Source organism: Pecten maximus, chromosome 3 (genome assembly GCF_902652985.1).
Source record: "Pecten maximus chromosome 3, xPecMax1.1, whole genome shotgun sequence".
NCBI classification, from domain to species: domain Eukaryota; kingdom Metazoa; phylum Mollusca; class Bivalvia; order Pectinida; family Pectinidae; genus Pecten; species Pecten maximus.
The window spans coordinates 51,440,391-51,459,541 of record NC_047017.1 but is presented as its reverse complement, the minus strand read 5'-3'; the positions used below and the strand labels follow the sequence as shown (position 1 = coordinate 51,459,541).

Here is a 19,151-nt window from a genome sequence, read left to right as displayed (position 1 = left end):
ACAGTATCATTAGAGATACAAGGACATAGTCAAGATTCCCTGCCCAGGCAAATATTGTATTACATGAAATGAAAGTAGGACATGCATAAAATCATGAAACACATGACATGCGCGGAATATAACGATAATCAAACTTAAGCGAGGGGGGTTTAGGTAATACAAGCAAGTTACATCAAAATTCTATCATTCCTTAAAAAGATATTGCACGGAAAGCAATCAGCCAATCAGATCACAACAGCTTCATTAAATATGCGTGGAATCTGCCGATAATTGGACTTGAGCAAGGGATTTAGGTAATTAGTTTACCAAGCAAGCTTCGTCAAAATCTGATCGTTCCTTCAAAAGATATCACAGAGAAAGCGAATCCGGCCGACCGGACGGACAGACAGACAGACTTGTTGAGCGGGGGATACTAACACACTATGGACTGTTGATACGTTAGGACTGTAGTTTGAATTAAAAAAAACAACAAAGGTCATTATTATACGGAGGTAGTTTTTAATCGTTGAAATCAGTATTTGACTATTCATATAAAATTTGTTTTCGTATAAAACAATGTCTTGCTATCACTACAAGAACAAATCGTGCATAGGTTAAGTATTGGCACTTCAAGGTCAATATCCAATCTAGAGGTCATCAAGCAAAATAATTCTTAAACACAAAATACACGAAATCATAATATAACTGAGCTCAAAGTGTAACATGAAGTCCCTGGTTTCTAGGTTTAAATACAAATTCACAGCTCATTATGTAAACAAAAACAAATACTGTAATGCTGATATTCAAATCAAAATGTCCATAGGGCCTGTATCGTTCACTGGATATCGTTCATTGGATATTTCAGTGATTACCGCAAATCACTCATTTAAGTTATGTTTCAAATACTATTCCCAGTTTTGAGTCTGTCCCAACTCATTACCATTCATTAAAGTTAACACATTTCTATTTAGCTAACATTTGGCTTTCTGCATTTTCCAATCAAGATTTAAAGCAAATTATGTTGAAAGGCAGTCATTACTAATAACCAATTTTGACATCCTTTATTGGGCTTGGCTCCTCTGCCTCTGTAGGGAATAGACTTTTAAGTTAAAGTATTCTCTATTGATATTACATAAAGTATGCTTTAGACCAAATTTGTTTAAAAATCCCTTTATCCCTTTCAAAGAAATTCCTCTTTTCCACTATAGGGCCTCCAAATCCTTGGGTGCCTGTCCCTCCTTTTATACAACATTGAATCTTCTACATGCAAAAATCCTCCAGACCAGTTTGATAAAAATTCCATCAGGCCATTCAAAATAAGTACAATAGGCCATTCAAAATAGGTACAATGTACTTTAAATGGTTTACCTCTAATATCTCTTTAAGGCCCAGTCTCTCCAACCCATGGGAAACCAGATCCGTGGTTCATTAGGGAAATTAAATCTCCTTCACCCAAGGATGATTCAGACCAAATTTAGACAAAATCCTGTCATTACCACATCAAAAGAATGATTTTTGATAAGAATTGGCTGCTCTTGGGCCATCTTCATTCTCCAAAGGTGCCGGAAACACCTTTAATCCGAAATGCATTCTCTTCCCCAAAAATATGCTTCAGATAAAATTTTGACAAAATCCTTAAGCCGTTAAGCCTGAAAAAGGGTTTTAAAGGCTGTTATATTTGGCCCTGCCCCACAGGCTGTTAGGGGTTAGCCCTACCATTTGTACAATGTTGAATTCCCATCACCCAGAGATGCTCCCAGTAAATATGAGTGATATACAGGGCATTGCTCTAAAGAGAAGTCATTTTTTGGCCCCAACCCTCAGCCCCCTGGGGATCAGCCCTGTCCTTTGAAGTTTTTAATCCCCAACACATAATGATAGTCAAATTCAGTTACTTTCAAATCTGTGGTTAAGAAGACGACAGATGCAACAGTATGGCATAAGTTCACCTTGATTGTTTGGACCAGGTGAGCTAATAACACTAAAATTTAAACTGAATTCCAGGTATCTTCTAATCCTAAGACAATTAACTGGGCATTCCTTCGTTTTAATAAAGTTTAGGTCATCAAAATCAAACTTACTGGAAAATATGTATTTTTTCCAAGGAGCAAAAGTTGTAATCTTTACATTAATAAGGCAGTTTTACTCTCAAAATAAACTGAAGTTCTTTGAGTATTAAGTTCTGAAAATTCTTAATTTGACCCAGAGTATCACAAATTACCACAAAGACATACAGTATTTGTATATGATAAGCCTGTTTCCTGTACATTTCATTACATGTAGGCACAAACACTCATAATATAATTGTTTGGACACAGATTTCATCAATAGAAATTTTCTATGTTTCTGATGTGCGAACAAAGGAATGCCCCTTTAATGCTTTTAAATCTATTAAATTTTTTTTTTTTTTTTTATTTAATTAAGTGTCAATGTCATCTGGTGCTATCAGTATGGAACAAACCTGTCTGGGGAATTCACCAAACTCTCCCACAGACATTTCTCTTAGCACAAACCGTTAATGTCTCGGACACTCCTTCATTCAATTTATCTGGGGATCTTGCACATTTTCTTTCTGCATTGATATCTCCGGGTAAATTTAGATCAATGTTGACTACAACACCCTATAAAACGTTTTATCTTGGCAATCTACTACTTTAATTTCGATTTAATCTCCCATATAACTAGTACATATTTGGTAATAGTAAATTTCAATTCCAATGCTTTAAAAATATTTTAATTAAAACTGCTTTTCTTGCCAGCATCATTGCTGATCCTTGCAAATATACAGAAATAATTACTGAATTAAGTATGAAATTATTGGGAAATGTTGATCATTAATTTTCCTAAATTGAAGTCCCTTGGTTCATTAAAATATCAGTAAAATTAATAGTTATGATACAGACTCTGTTTTGCTCTATTTCTTACACACTTAAGAGAGGTTACTTTGAAATATCAAATAATTTATATCAAATATTACAAAATAAAACGAATTAAAAAGTCCAGAGTTAATTGGTGCTCCACAGTTAACAGCATACTTTCGACCCTGAAATCATCACCTAGTACACTACCTTGGCCATAAACCACTGTGTAAACTGGCTCATTTCTATATAATGGTGAGATAATATTAGATTATAATGCCAACAAAAATGAATTCTGTTTTTGCATTAGTAGTTACAAACTTTAAAGATGATATTTACTAGCATTTGAACCTTCATATTTTAACAAACAAATAAAGAGATCATATAATATAAGGGGTGTTTTTTATTGTGTTTTCCTTTAGTCCCCTTTTGTTTTTGTATTGATCTACACATATGTAAACAATTTAACATACAATCAATCTCAGATTCCAGGGGCAAGTGTCAACAAGTCTACATACTTTCTGTATGAAAAAATATTTATACATAGTTTTGATTATTCATACATATATATGTTATATCTTTATTTTTTAAGAGGAAATTAAGAAGTTTTATGGTGTAAAATAATACAGGTTTCTGTTGTTTGGTGACTACCATTATATACAGGACTATTCAAATTTCTTTCTTAGAAACTCTTCACCCCACTGCTATTTCCAATACTAAGTAAACATTTCATATATAAATCATGGACAAATTAAAGAAACACACAATAATAATAAAAAAAAAAAAAAACCAATTAATGCACATCAATTAACAAATTAATCATTCACTGCAAAATCAACAAATAACAGTTTTCAGTATTAACAAAAGGTGCTGCAATTCAGTTAAGGAATGGTAGTGTTATTTTGGTTGGTATATATACGACTACTGGCAGAAATCTGTGTTAACATTTAAAACCTCGATCACATTCCTTGTGGTGGGGAAGGCCTCGTATACCTTTGGCAACAAGGACGTTGGAATATTCAACCTGCAAGAAAGGTCAAGGTCAAACATAAATTTGGTGATAAATTCAAATATATTTACATACTTGCCAACTTTTTAAAATTCTCATGGGGGAGAAAGTGCATGAGCGATATCATTGACCGGAAAACACACGTGCGACACATTTAGCAAACAAAAACTAAGAGGAGATAATTTGCTATTGATAAATAACTTCCCTGCATGAAAATTTCCCTCCCTCACTTAAATAATAAAAAACGGGGAAACAATTATTCCAAGCTTGACCAATAATCTTTTTCATTTAAGTTTGGAAAGATAATTATATCAGCAACAAGTAACAAAAAATAGATGCAAATTTACATTATTTTTAATTATTTCTGGAAATTATTTAACTCACTTCTGACTCTAAATACAAGAGATCCCAGAGGGATCTTGGCGCCCACCATTGAATGATCTTTATAGGTTCCATGTCAGATTGATCTTTTCTCTACTTTTCCCTTCCTCTAAGTCTTACTAATCTGTGTAAATTCAGAAACAGCCCTCTAGTACTTTTCAAACAAGGGGAACCTATATATAAAATTTAAGATTTTGCGATAATGGTTGTCTGTTGTTTTCGGATTGGTCCCAAAATGCAACACCAGGGACCAAGGGGAACCTACATATGAAATTTGAGAAAGATCCCTTCAGTACCTTCTGTAAAATAGCGATAACAAACTTCAATTGGACCTAAATACGAAAATTTGAGAAAGATCCCTTCAGTACTTTCTGAGAAATAGCGATAACAAACTTCAATTGTCAAAATCTAAGATGGCTGCCTGTCGGCCATGTTGTTTTCTGATAGGTCTCAAAATGTCATATGCATAACTAGGCACCAAGGGGAACCTATATATGAAATTTGAGAAAGATCCCTTCAGTACTTTCTCAGAAATAGCGATAACAAACTTCAATTGTCAAAATCCAAGATGGCTGCCTGTCGGCTATGTTTGTTTTCAGATTGGTCTCAAAATTCAATATGCATAACTAGGCACCAAGGGAAACATACATATGAAATTTGAGAAAGATCCCTTCAGTACTTTCTCAGAAATAGCGATAACAAACTTCAATTGTCAAAATCCAAGATGGCTGCCTGTCGGCCATGTTGTTTTCCGATTGGTCTCAAAATGCAATATACATAACTAGGCACCAAGGGGAATCTACATATGAAATTTGAGAAAGATCCCTTCAGTACTTTCTCAGAAATAGCGATAACAAACTTCAATTGTCAAAATCCAAGATGGCTGCCTGTCGGCCATGTTGTTTTCCGATTGGTCTCAAAATGCAATTTGCATAACAAGGCACCAAGGGGAACCTATATATGAAATTTGAGAAAGATCCCTTCAGTACTTTCTCAGAAATAGCGATAACAAATTTCAATTATCAAAATCCAAGATGGCTGCCTGTCGGCCATGTTGTTTTCCGATTGGTCTCAAAATGTAATATGCATAGCTAGGCACCAAGAGGAGCCTATATATGAAATTTGAGAAAGATCCCTTCAGTACTTTCTCAGAAATAGCGATAACAAACTTCAATTATCAAAATCCAAGATGGCTGCCTATCGGCCATGTTGTTTTCCGATTGGTCTCAAAATGCAATAAGCATAACTAGGCACCAAGGGGAGCCTACATATGAAATTTGAGAAAGATCCCTTCAGTACTTTCTCAGAAATAGCGATAACAAACTTCAATTGTCAAAATCCAAGATGGCTGCCTGTCGGCCATGTTGTTTTCCGATTGGTCTCAAAATGCAATATGCATAACTAGGCACCAAGGGGAGCCTACATATGAAATTTGAGAAAGATTTCTTCAGCACTTTCTCAGAAATAGCGATAACAAACTTCAATTGTCAAAATCCAAGATGGCTGCCTGTCGTCCATGTTGTTTTCCGATTGGTCTCAAAATGCAATATGCATAACTAGGCACCAAGGGGAACCCACATATGAAATTTGAGAAAGATCCCTCAGTACTTTCTGAGGATTAGCGATAACAAGAATTGTTTACGGACGGATGGAGGGACGGACGGAGGGACGGAGGGACGGACGGACGGACGGACGACGGACCACGGACGCAGGGCGATTTGAATAGCCCACCATCTGATGATGGTGGGCTAAAAAGTATTCACTTTGATATGTGATGAGAAGTATGTTGTAAGATAGATGTCAGTCAGTGAATGCAAATTATCACAAACTAACAAGATGAATAGGGCTCTAAACGGGGTTATCAAGCCATATTCTCTAAAATCGGGAGAAAACCCTATAATTTATCAATACGATCAGGAGACGGGACAGGGGATCTGAAATTGGGAAATTCCTGACTAAATCAGGAAAGTTGGCAAGTATGTTTTTATTGAAATATGAAATGAACATGTAAAGAATCTGATAGTTAAATGTAATGTCTCATTATGTCTCCATGTTAAATGACACAATATGCTTTGTGTGAATTATGCAATGGGGACAGTAAGTAACAATTTGACTGAGAATGTTCACTGTAATGAATTTGGGGTTATAACACTGCTGAGTATCCCAGTATATAGTCACTGTCTTACCGTTTAATATTCATCCATTGTTTAGACATGAGTATAAAAACATCTGGTGCCCCAGACAGCATGGCTTCCATCTCCAGTAACTGAAAGTAAATATCAACTCAGATAGAGAAACTACAGTTAAAACCCCCAGTACTAAAGTTGAGGGATTCGTAAGATATCTTGTATACAAACCCGAAAGTGGTCAATAGTGATTTTTAACCTTAAACAATGACCATGTACAATGTGAATCTAATAAAACCAACATCCGCTTATAACAGCTAGTGCGTCATTATAAGAAATTTCAGAAAGACAGTTCTATAAGGGCTACCTGATATAAGATATAATTTTGACAGTTATTTCTGGTTCTATCCATAGTAAGAAATCAGAACTTTGACCTTAGTAACATTTTAAACCTTTCTTTATCACATTACCTTTCTCCACAGGTATTTATACCTATATATGTATTTTCAACAGTATATCACTGGTTCTATTTTTAGTAACAATTATCTTGAAACACCTAATGATGCAAGTCTACATACCAATGTATTATCATGTGAAATTTCATACTGTTTTGATTTTCTGCATATGCCTTGCATGGTGTCTTTTTGACAGTATTTTTTCAGTTCTATTTTTGGTAACAATGACCTTGACCTTTGGTCTGTGAAAGCTTTCATAAACAAGTAACCAGTTATAGTGTGCAAGTGCATTTGGTCCAACAGAATGAATAATTAATTGATAAGATGCATACACTTTTAACTTCTATAACAAAACTGCAGTGAAATAGTCTGGCCTATAAAATTGCACTCACCTTGCCATTAGGCATTTTGCCTGTGACTTGCCTTCCAATAGACATGATCACTCCCAAAGCCACAGAATAGGCAACAGCACTGTAATGGAAAAACCCAAAGGCTTCAGTGTGATTCCCCAAGAGATCAGAACTCCTGTACTTGTATAATTACCCAGAAAACACACGATCTGCTACTCGAATTTCTGGCGAAATATATGACTTGTAAAAAATGTTTTAGTTAAAAACACAGCTAAGAGAATATTGACTTAAAATCTCAATCTGGGGCATGTGCATCTGTGACAGAGAGAAGAAATATCAGTATTTGCATTAAGATTATCAAGTTATAATTTCAAGCCACTTTTTTGCTAATTAATTTTATTTCCTGCAGTGGCTTAACAGCTTACTTAACTATCCTCAAGATTTCCTAAAAGGATTCATCATTTGTCAATTATAAGAGTATTTTAAAGAAAAAAATATGAGGACGGAAGTGATATTTTTAATTTCCTTCAATCAACTTCAAATTGCAAACTAATTGGCAGAAGAAATCATTAAAGAAAGCAATTATTGGCATAAAAGTGGCCATTATATCGAAATGAGGTTGAAAAATACTGTAGTTTTTACCATGCAACCATTTCATTTTTAACCAAAAGTAAGGAGAAAATAATTTTACCCAGTCATCTTATATAGTTATTAAGTCTTAAATCTAAATACTAAATCTAAAACTGGGCTATAATCACGGCAGACATTCCCACCACCTGATACACAGGCCTGGTAGATTTTATGTCAGAGTTAGTGACATCAGTCGATACACAGATCTGGTAGATTTTATGTCAGAGTTAGAGAAACCATACTTGCCAACTGTGCATATTTTTGAGGGAAATTTCAACTTCCCTTTTTTTCTTAAAATGTTTATATAAGTTAGCAATAATTTTTTTTTTTCTGATACAAAATTCTCATTAATCCACAAGAAAGAGTGATTCAAAGCAGGGTGTTGGTTTGTGAAAAGAATTAAAGGTTCTTTTTTGACTCATGAATGTTTACATGAGTAATCTCCCTTGTGTATATTCCAGAATGTCTTTATAGCGTTTAGATATAAGTCAGCCTTTTAGAGTTTTGATTTTACTCAATTTGGAGGATGTATACTCTTATATATGATACCACATACAATGTACCCATGATCATTATCCTTAACATCTGTATTGAATTAAAACATTCAATAAAATCAATAAAATGAGGATGTTTATCATAGATAATAAAATGAGGCTGTTTAACATAGATAATAAAGTGAGGCTGTTTATGTCATTTTGAAATTGTATGTCACATAATATCGTTCCTAGACCTCTAATGGATGTATAAACCAAATAAGTAGAGTGTGGACTTACAAGCTTTTCAAAACTAACCCCCAAAATCTTTAAAGTGAGTTTTTGTGTCAAAAAAGTAAGTCCACTAAATGGTAAAAGGCCAAAATGCCAATTTTTTTCTGCATGATTTTGCCACAGCATCACTCCTGGATCTCTAATAAATGTTTAAACCAAATTAGAAGGGTGATAGGTGTATACTTTTGGACTTACCCCCAAAACTTTAAAGTGAGTCTTGGTGCCAAAAAAAAAAATTAAGTCCACAAAATGGTAAAATGCGAAAAAACACAATTTGTTTCTGCATGATTTTGCCATAACATCATTCCTAGACCTCTAATGAATGTATAAACCAATTTAGAAGGGCATGAGGTGTATACTTTTGGACTTACAAGCTTTCAAAAAACTTACCCCAAAAACTTTAAAGTTTTGGGGTGGGACAGACGCCAGGGTGACAGCATTAGCTCTCGGTTACTCGTAACCGGTGAGCTAAAAATGAGGCTGTTTATCATAGATAACAAGAGATCCCAGAGGGATCTTGGCGCCCACCATTGCATGATCTTTATAGGTTCCATGTCAGATTGATCTTTTCTCTACTTTTTCCTTCATTTTACTAATCTGTGCAAATTGAGACATCCCTCCAGTACTTTTCAAACAAGGGAATCCTAGCTATATAAGAAATTTGAGATTTAGTGATAATGGCTGTTTGTTTGTTAGGTTGTTTTCAGGACAGACTGGTCCCAAAATGCAATACGAAGGACCAAGGGGAACCTACATATGAAATTTAAGAAAGATCCCTTCAGTACTTTCTGAGAAATAGCAATAACAAACTTCAATTGTCAAAATCCAAGATGGCTGCCTGTTGGCCATATTGTTTTCAGATAGGTCTCAAAAAGCAATATGCATAACAAGGCACCAAGGGGAACCTACATATTAAATTTGAGAAAGATCCTTCAGTACTTTCTCAGAAATAGTGATAACAAACTTCAATTGTCAAAATCCAAGATGGCTGCCTGTCGGCCATGTTGTTTTTAGATAGGTCTCAAAAAACAATATGCATAACTAGGCACCAAGGGGAACCTACATATGAAATTTCAGAAAGATCCCTTCAGTACTTTCTCAGAAATAGCGATAACAAACTTCAATTGTCAAAATCCAACATGGCTGCCTGTTGGCCATGTTGTTTTCTGATTGGTCTCAAAACACAATATGCATAACTAGGCTCCTAGGGGAACCTACATATGAAATTTGAGAAAGATCCCTACAGTACTTTCTCAGAAATAGCGATAACAAACTTCAATTGTCAAAATCCAACATGGCTGCCTGTCGGCCATGTTGTTTTCTGATTGGTCTCAAAACACAATATGCATAACTAGGCTCCTAGGGGAACCTACATATGAAATTTGAGAAAGATCCCTACAGTACTTTCTCAGAAATAGCTATAACAAACTTCAATTGTCAAAATCCAAGATGGCTGCCTGTCGGCCATGTTGTTTTCCGATTGATCTCAAAATGCAATATGCATAACTAGGCACCAAGGGGAACCTACATATGAAATTTCAGAAAGATCCCTTCAGTACTTTCTCAGAAATAGCGATAACAAACTTCAATTGTCAAAATCCAAGATGGCTGCCTGTCGGCCATGTTGTTTTCAGATAGGTCTCAAAAAGCAATATGCATAACAAGGCACCAAGGGGAACCTACATATGAAATTTCAGAAAGATCCCTTCAGTACTTTCTCAGAAATAGCGATAACAAACTTCAAATGTCAAAATCCAAGATGGCTGCCTGTCGGCCATGTTGTTTTCCGATCGGTCTCAAAATGCAATATGCATAACTAGGCACCAAGGGGAACCTATATATGAAATTGCAGAAAGATCCCTTCAGTACTTTCTCAGAAATAGTGATAACAAACTTCAATTGTCAAAATCCAAGATGGCTGCCTGTCGGCCATGTTGTTTTCCGATTGGTCTCAAAACACAATATGCATAACTAGGCACCAAGGGGAACCTACATATGAAATTTGAGAAAGATCCCTTCAGTACTTTCTCAGAAATAGCGATAACAAACTTCAATTGTCAAAATCCAAGATGGCTGCCTGTTGGCCATGTTGTTTTCCGATTGGTCTCAAAATGCAATATGCATAACTAGGCACCAAGGGGAACCTATATATGAAATTTCAGAAAGATCCCTTCAGTACTTTCTCAGAAATAGCGATAACAAACTTCAAATGTCAAAATCCAAGATGGCTGCCTGTCGGCCATGTTGTTTTCCGATTGGTCTCAAAAAGCAATATGCATAACTAGGCACCAAGGGGAACCTACATATGAAATTTAAGAAAGATCCCTTCAGTACTTTCTCAGAAATAGCGATAACAAACTTCAATTGTCAAAATCCAACATGGCTGCCTGTTGGCCATGTTGTTTTCTGATTGGTCTCAAAACACAATATGCATAACTAGGCTCCTAGGGGAACCTACATATGAAATTTGAGAAAGATCCCTACAGTACTTTCTCAGAAATAGCGATAACAAACTTCAATTGTCAAAATCCAACATGGCTGCCTGTCGGCCATGTTGTTTTCTGATTGGTCTCAAAACACAATATGCATAACTAGGCTCCTAGGGGAACCTACATATGAAATTTGAGAAAGATCCCTACAGTACTTTCTCAGAAATAGCTATAACAAACTTCAATTGTCAAAATCCAAGATGGCTGCCTGTCGGCCATGTTGTTTTCCGATTGATCTCAAAATGCAATATGCATAACTAGGCACCAAGGGGAACCTACATATGAAATTTCAGAAAGATCCCTTCAGTACTTTCTCAGAAATAGCGATAACAAACTTCAATTGTCAAAATCCAAGATGGCTGCCTGTCGGCCATGTTGTTTTCAGATAGGTCTCAAAAAGCAATATGCATAACAAGGCACCAAGGGGAACCTACATATGAAATTTCAGAAAGATCCCTTCAGTACTTTCTCAGAAATAGCGATAACAAACTTCAAATGTCAAAATCCAAGATGGCTGCCTGTCGGCCATGTTGTTTTCCGATCGGTCTCAAAATGCAATATGCATCACTAGGCACCAAGGGGAACCTATATATGAAATTGCAGAAAGATCCCTTCAGTACTTTCTCAGAAATAGTGATAACAAACTTCAATTGTCAAAATCCAAGATGGCTGCCTGTCGGCCATGTTGTTTTCCGATTGGTCTCAAAACACAATATGCATAACTAGGCACCAAGGGGAACCTACATATGAAATTTGAGAAAGATCCCTTCAGTACTTTCTCAGAAATAGCGATAACAAACTTCAATTGTCAAAATCCAAGATGGCTGCCTGTTGGCCATGTTGTTTTCCGATTGGTCTCAAAATGCAATATGCATAACTAGGCACCAAGGGGAACCTATATATGAAATTTCAGAAAGATCCCTTCAGTACTTTCTCAGAAATAGCGATAACAAACTTCAAATGTCAAAATCCAAGATGGCTGCCTGTCGGCCATGTTGTTTTCCGATTGGTCTCAAAAAGCAATATGCATAACTAGGCACCAAGGGGAACCTACATATGAAATTTAAGAAAGATCCCTTCAGTACTTTCTCAGAAATAGCGATAACAAACTTCAATTGTCAAAATCCAAGATGGCTGCCTGTCGGCCATGTTGTTTTCAGATAGGTCTCAAAAAGCAATATGCATAACTAGGCACCAAGGGGAACCTACATATGAAATTTCAGAAAGATCCCTTCAGTACTTTCTCAGAAATAGCGATAACAAACTTCAAATGTCAAAATCCAAGATGGCTGCCTGTCGGCCATGTTGTTTTCCGATTGGTCTCAAAATGCAATATGCATAACTAGGCACCAAGGGGAACCTATATATGAAATTGCAGAAAGATCCCTTAAGTACTTTCTCAGAAATAGTGATAACAAACTTCAATTGTCAAAATCCAAGATGGCTGCCTGTCGGCCATGTTGTTTTCCGATTGGTCTCAAAACACAATATGCATAACTAGGCACCAAGGGGAACCTACATATGAAATTTGAGAAAGATCCCTTCAGTACTTTCTCAGAAATAGCGATAACAAACTTCAATTGTCAAAATCCAAGATGGCTGCCTGTCGGCCATGTTGTTTTCCGATTGGTCTCAAAATGCAATATGCATAACTAGGCACCAAGGGGAACCTATATATGAAATATCAGAAAGATCCCTTCAGTACTCTCTCAGAAATAGCGATAACAATCTTCAAATGTCAAAATCCAAGATGGCTGCCTGTCGGCCATGTTGTTTTCAGATTGGTCTCAAAATGCAATATGCATAACTAGGCAACAAGGGGAACCTACATATGAAATTGCAGAAAGATCCCTTCAGTACTTTCTCAGAAATAGTGATAACAAACTTCAATTGTCAAAATCCAAGATGGCTGCCTGTCGGCCATGTTGTTTTCCAATTGGTCTCAAAACACAATATGCATAACTAGGCACCAAGGGGAACCTACATATGAAAGTTCAGAAAGATCCCTTCAGCACTTTCTCAGAAATAGCGATAACAAACTTCAATTGTCAAAATCCAAGATGGCTGCCTGTCGGCCATGTTGTTTTCCGATTGGTCTCAAAATGCAATATGCATAACTAGACACCAAGGGGAACCTTCATATGAAATTGGAGAAAGATCCCTTAGGTACTTTTTGAGGATTAGCGATAACAAGAATTGTTTACGGACGGAGGGACGGACGGACGGACCACGGACCACGGACGCAGGGCGATTTGAATAGCCCACCATCTGATGATGGTGGGCTAATAAAATGAGGCTGTTTAACAAAGATAATAAAGTGAGGCTGTTTAACAAAGATAATAAAAAGAGGCTGTTTAAGATAGATAATAAAATGAGGCTGTTTAACATAGATAATGAAATGAGGCTGTTTATCATAGATAATAAAGTGAGGCTGTTTATCATAGATAATAAAGTGAGGCTGTTTAACAAAGATAATAAAATGAGGCTGTTTAACATAGATAATAAAATGAGGCTGTTTAACATAGATAATAAAAAGAGGCTGTTTAACATAGATAATGAAATGAGGCTGTTTATCATAGATAATAAAGTGAGGCTGTTTAACAAAGATAATAAAAAGAGGCTGTTTATCATAGATAATGAAATGAGGCTGTTTAACATAGATAATGAAATGAGGCTGTTTAACATAGGTAATGAAATGAGGCTGTTTAACATAGATAATAAAGTGAGGCTGTTTAACATAGATAATAAAATGAGGCTGTATAACAAAGATAATAAAATGAGGCTGTTTATCATAGATAATAAAATGAGGCTGTTTAACATAGATAATAAAATGAGGCTGTTTAACATAGATAATAAAGTGAGGCTGTTTAACATAGATAATAAAGTGAGGCTGTATAACAAAGATAATAAAGTGAGGCTGTTTAACACAGATAATAAAATGAGGCTGTTTAACAAAGATAATAAAATGAGGCTGTTTAACATAGATAATAAAGTGAGGCTGTTTATCATAGATAATAAAGTGAGGCTGTTTAACATAGATAATAAAGTGAGGCTGTTTAACATAGATAATAAAATGAGGCTGTTTAAGATAGATAATAAAATGAGGCTGTTTAACAAAGATAATAAAATGAGGCTGTTTAACATAGGTAATAAAGTGAGGCTGTTTAACACAGATAATAAAGTGAGGCTGTTTAACATAGATATGTTGAATTCAGTAAATTCCATTCTAACAACGTACATCTCCAGGCTGAGATGACCAGGTGCTGTAATCCGTGTTCACTAATTGTACATACCTTGATCCTCGGGACTAATTGTACATACCTTGATCCTCGGGACATTGTACATACCTTGATCCTCGGGACTAATTGTACATACCTTGATCCTCGGGACTAATTGTACATACCTTGATCCTCGGGACTAATTGTACATACCTTGATCCTCGGGACTAATTGTACATACCTTGATCCTCGGGACTAATTGTACATACCTTGATCCTCGGGACTAATTGTACATACCTTGATCCTCGGGACTAATTGTACATACCTTGATCCTCGGGACATTGTACATACCTTGATCCTCGGGACTAATTGTACATACCTTGATCCTCGGGACTAATTGTACATACCTTGATCCTCGGGACTAATTGTACATACCTTGATCCTCGGGACATTGTACATACCTTGATCCTCGGGACTAATTGTACATACCTTGATCCTCGGGACTAAATGTACATACCTTGATCCTCGGGACTAATTGTACATACCTTGATCCTCGGGACATTGTACATACCTTGATCCTCGGGACTAATTGTACATACCTTGATCCTCGGGACTAAATGTACATACCTTGATCCTCGGGACTAATTGTACATACCTTGATCCTCGGGACTAATTGTACATACCTTGATCCTCGGGACTAATTGTACATACCTTGATCCTCGGGACTAATTGTACATACCTTGATCCTCGGGACATTGTACATACCTTGATCCTGGGGACTAATTGTACATACCTTGATCCTCGGGACATTGTACATACCTTGATCCTCGGGACTAATTGTACATACCTTGATCCTCGGGACTAAATGTACATACCTTGATCCTCGGGACTAATTGTACATACCTTGATCCTCGGGACATTGTACATACCTTGATCCTCGGGACTAATTGTACATACCTTGATCCTCGGGACTAAATGTACATACCTTGATCCTCGGGACTAATTGTACATACCTTGATCCTCGGGACTAATTGTACATACCTTGATCCTCGGGACTAATTGTACATACCTTGATCCTCGGGACATTGTACATACCTTGATCCTCGGGACTAATTGTACATACCTTGATCCTCGGGACTAATTGTACATACCTTGATCCTCGGGACATTGTACATACCTTGATCCTCGGGACTAATTGTACATACCTTGATCCTCGGGACTAATTGTACATACCTTGATCCTCGGGACATTGTACATACCTTGATCCTCGGGACTAATTGTACATACCTTGATCCTCGGGACTAATTGTACATACCTTGATCCTCGGGACAGAGGCATCAGATTGTAGAAATAGTAGGCCAAAGTCAGAATGATATTCAGCACGGAGTCAACATCCTGTAAAATACAGCATATTGATATTGATAGGTATTTAGGATACTGCGGGAGTATGGTACACAATGTTTACATGGTACACAATGATTACATGGTACACGATGATTACATGGTACACAATGAGATTATATGGTACACAATGTTTACATGGTACACAATGAGATTATATGGTACACAATCATTATATAAAGACATGATATTCTACCAGCACATGCCATTTTTCACAATATAATTGAATCATACTTGTTATATACTGTCACCATACATTATAACATATCATTGAAACTGCCATCTCTAAATATATATGATGAAACAGCACAAAATGTGTGAAGCTATTAAAGCATAAACTAAATGTTTTCATGACTTCATACACTTAAGATAGAGATAATGTTGGCACAAGGTATTTGTCTATATGAGAAATTATCAGCTAACAGGTATCAACACAAAATAATTACAACATCTGCTCAAAATCTTGGATATAATAGCTGCAAAAGGTATTTGAGAAATGATCATCACAAAATATTTATGAGGCTGTCAACATATATTTGCTAACATCAGCACAAAAAGTTTCTAACAATATCAACAAAAATTCTTTGAAATAACAAAATGGTTCTGAGCCATTTACTGTGAAGGATGTTTTAATCATCATAATCCTCACAAAGGCTTGTCCAAGAGATAGTCTACCAGCAACAAGACATCTACGTATACTTCCTTTATAAAGCCAAATATGGTTTCCGGGGTTCTAAAAACAGGAGATTAAAGAAGCCAAACAATTGTATCTTAAATGATCTTTGTTCTATTGCCTTGAGTGAAACCAAATAAACACTATAAATTTCTTGTGCCAATTATGAGATGGAATTTGTAGTCAGATTTAAAACGGTTATTATGATATAAAGACAGGTCAACAGTACATGTACCCTAGGGTCCAAACACAAAACTCTTTATACAAATGTGGCATGCAACTTAGCCGGCCAACTCAAGTACCTGGTAACCATGCTATCATGAGTGATCGAGTGCTGAAAAATCAATAAGTCAACAAGACACATTAACATAATGTCATAGACACGTTAATTTAGAAAGGCTGGATTCAGTCTGGGACAAGGTGATGGTATTGCGTAACACAAAACAGTGCACCATAACTTCATTCTTGTGGATCTTAACTGATATTATCAGGTAAATGGCAGTGTCAGTCCAGCACGAAGGAGGAACAGAATCACAGACAGGCTATTACTTTGAATTTCATCTGTCACAATAGCCCGGAATCCAAATAACAGGCTTCATAACTGATTTATGTTTAACAGCTTCATGAGAGAATGCCATCAGAAATTTGAAAAAAACATTTTTGGTAATTCTTTTAGAATGGAATCACAAGTGCCCCAGAGGGCCTGCATCAGTCACCTGGATATTTTGGTAATTATGGCAAAATACTCTAATTCAAGCTATATTTCAAAAATTTTCCTACTTTGGAACTGCCTCTCCCAACAATAGTTCAAACTAAAGGTGGACTAATTCCTGTCATTCTTGAAAAAGATAAAAAAAAATATAATTTTTTTACTATATTTTACCTATTGGGCCCCTTTCTCCTGCCCCGGGAGTGCCACATCCTTCATTTAAAAACATAAGACCTCATTTGCGAGGGTAATTGCCAAATGATACTCCAGATCAAATTTCATCAAAATCCATTCAATTAGACTAGAAAAGATTTAAAAGATTTACCTCAATTTCCCCTATTGGGCCCCGCCCCTCCGGCCCCAGGGGAGCCACACCCTCTGTTTATACAATGTAAAATCTACTTTGCCCAATAATGCTCTGGACTAAATGTCATCAAAATCCATTCAAGCGTTCAGGTCTAGTTGAATTTTAAAAGATTTACCTCAATTTTCCTTATAAGGTCAATATATGGCAACATACAAAGTTTCATCAAATTTGGTTGATATTTCCTCCAGATATTACATTCACAAGGTCCAATATTAATATTATTTAGAAACTGATGTTGAATCTAAAGTGATGCCTCACTGAAGCATGCCGCAGAAGATAACCCGCAGGACCCTTCACCAAGTTACACTATATAATTATACTGACTATACAGGCAAATCAGTCTTGACTTCCTACCTCCAAAATGCCTCCAAAATGCTAAGTGTTCAGCAGGAGTAGCATGAACTGAAATTTTATAGAATCTGATATGTCTTGGCCATGACTCAGAACCCAAAAGCCTTCTTCACAGAGCCTTGCAGGTGTGAACACTCTTCTAAAGACCAAAAGTGAGGCATTGTCAAGGGAGAAATCAGGAAGACTGAGAAACTTGTTAAGAAGGAGGAGAAAATATAAGATCCCAAATTTTGCTGCCTTTTATAATCAAGCTGTACTTGCAGGACAAATCAGTAAATGTGTAGCCATGTGAGAATCCGTATCATCTAATTAAAGACTGTTAGAGAAACACGAGAACAAGACTCCTTAGTGAGTACAAGATCACCACTCCATACTTGCTAAGTTTTTTCCATGGGTTAAGATTGCACATGTTCAAATGTTTAAGAATCAGAAAAATACAATAAATGTTATCAAATCCTTTTGACATAGCTAACACTGTCTTATTAAATAACTATATAACTTAACTGGTTTTTCCTTCTGGACTTATAAATTACAAGCAATAAGAAGTTTTACTGATGCCTATAATTATTGTCTAAGTTTGGGGTAACAACATGGGAGTTTTCCTCCCATAGTGATATCAATCTCATACATAGGGTTATTTCTGCCTCAATGTCGGGTGTACATAGGTGTCAGCCCTTATTCACACTGCTTTGAGCATCTCTTGATTGCAACCGTTTCCTAATATTATATCATTTTTAAATGCTAGTGGAAAAATGAAAGGTACTAATACAGACTTTATGAACCACCAGATTATTGGAGTAAGTTTGACAGAATCCAAACACCATGGTTTATTAAGAAATCACCTCTATTCAGGGAAACCTGTGTTCAGAAACAAAACACCATGGTTTATTAAGAAATCACCTATATTCAGGGAAACCTGTGTTCAGAAACAATCTGGTATATGAACTCCATCATTGCAGCTGTATTCAGTGCTATCTGAACATGTATTCAATAACTGCTTGCTGTAAAGCTCCACTTTATTGACCCTATAACGCTGGTATCACAGGTATACATGTATATAGTGCTGCATACGTCTGGAGCCATCCGTTTCTACAGTTTACAAACCGTCCTAGTTTATGTGTTAAAACCCACATAATATACATTCACTGAATCACAATGTTATCTGTAACAGCAAAGCCAGCTGTGATCAACTAAAGAAATCAATTAACAGGACAAGAAGCACTGAGCTTCAAAAAATCCTCAATCTAAAGTTTTCGCCTGTCTTAATCCCTTCAATTTAAGTCAACAAAGTGGGTGTCAAACCTTGATAGTCACTGTTTACATCCAGTCTTGTTACCATGGTAGTCTAACGTTATAGTTTGTAGCGTTCAACTGAGTCTACTGTTTTT

At 36.2% G+C, this 19,151-nt stretch overlaps 1 protein-coding gene across 1 annotated transcript; it reads right to left on the bottom strand.

The window, feature by feature from the left end:
- Window positions 1–474: 474 nt before the first annotated feature.
- On the bottom strand, window positions 475–15,739 carry LOC117324512 (tetratricopeptide repeat protein 13-like). The gene is made up of 4 exons (XM_033880411.1): window positions 15,578–15,739; window positions 7,201–7,279; window positions 6,414–6,493; window positions 475–3,861 (listed from the first exon to the last, which is right to left on the bottom strand). Exons 1-4 carry the CDS (start codon window positions 15,598–15,600, stop codon window positions 3,759–3,761), a joined length of 285 nt encoding a protein of 94 aa, XP_033736302.1. The 5' UTR covers window positions 15,601–15,739; the 3' UTR covers window positions 475–3,758.
- Window positions 15,740–19,151: the final 3,412 nt, after the last annotated feature.

Excerpts from the sequence above, each read along its gene's own strand:
- LOC117324512 (XM_033880411.1), bottom strand. The coding sequence starts at position 15,600 with ATGCCTCTGTCCCGAGGATCAAG. Across the intron at positions 7,280-15,577 it reads CCTCTGTCCCGAGGATCAAG|TGCTGTTGCCTATTCTGTGG; the intron begins GTATGTACAATT and ends TTTCCATTACAG. Across the intron at positions 6,494-7,200 it reads GCAAAATGCCTAATGGCAAG|TTACTGGAGATGGAAGCCAT; the intron begins GTGAGTGCAATT and ends ATTTACTTTCAG.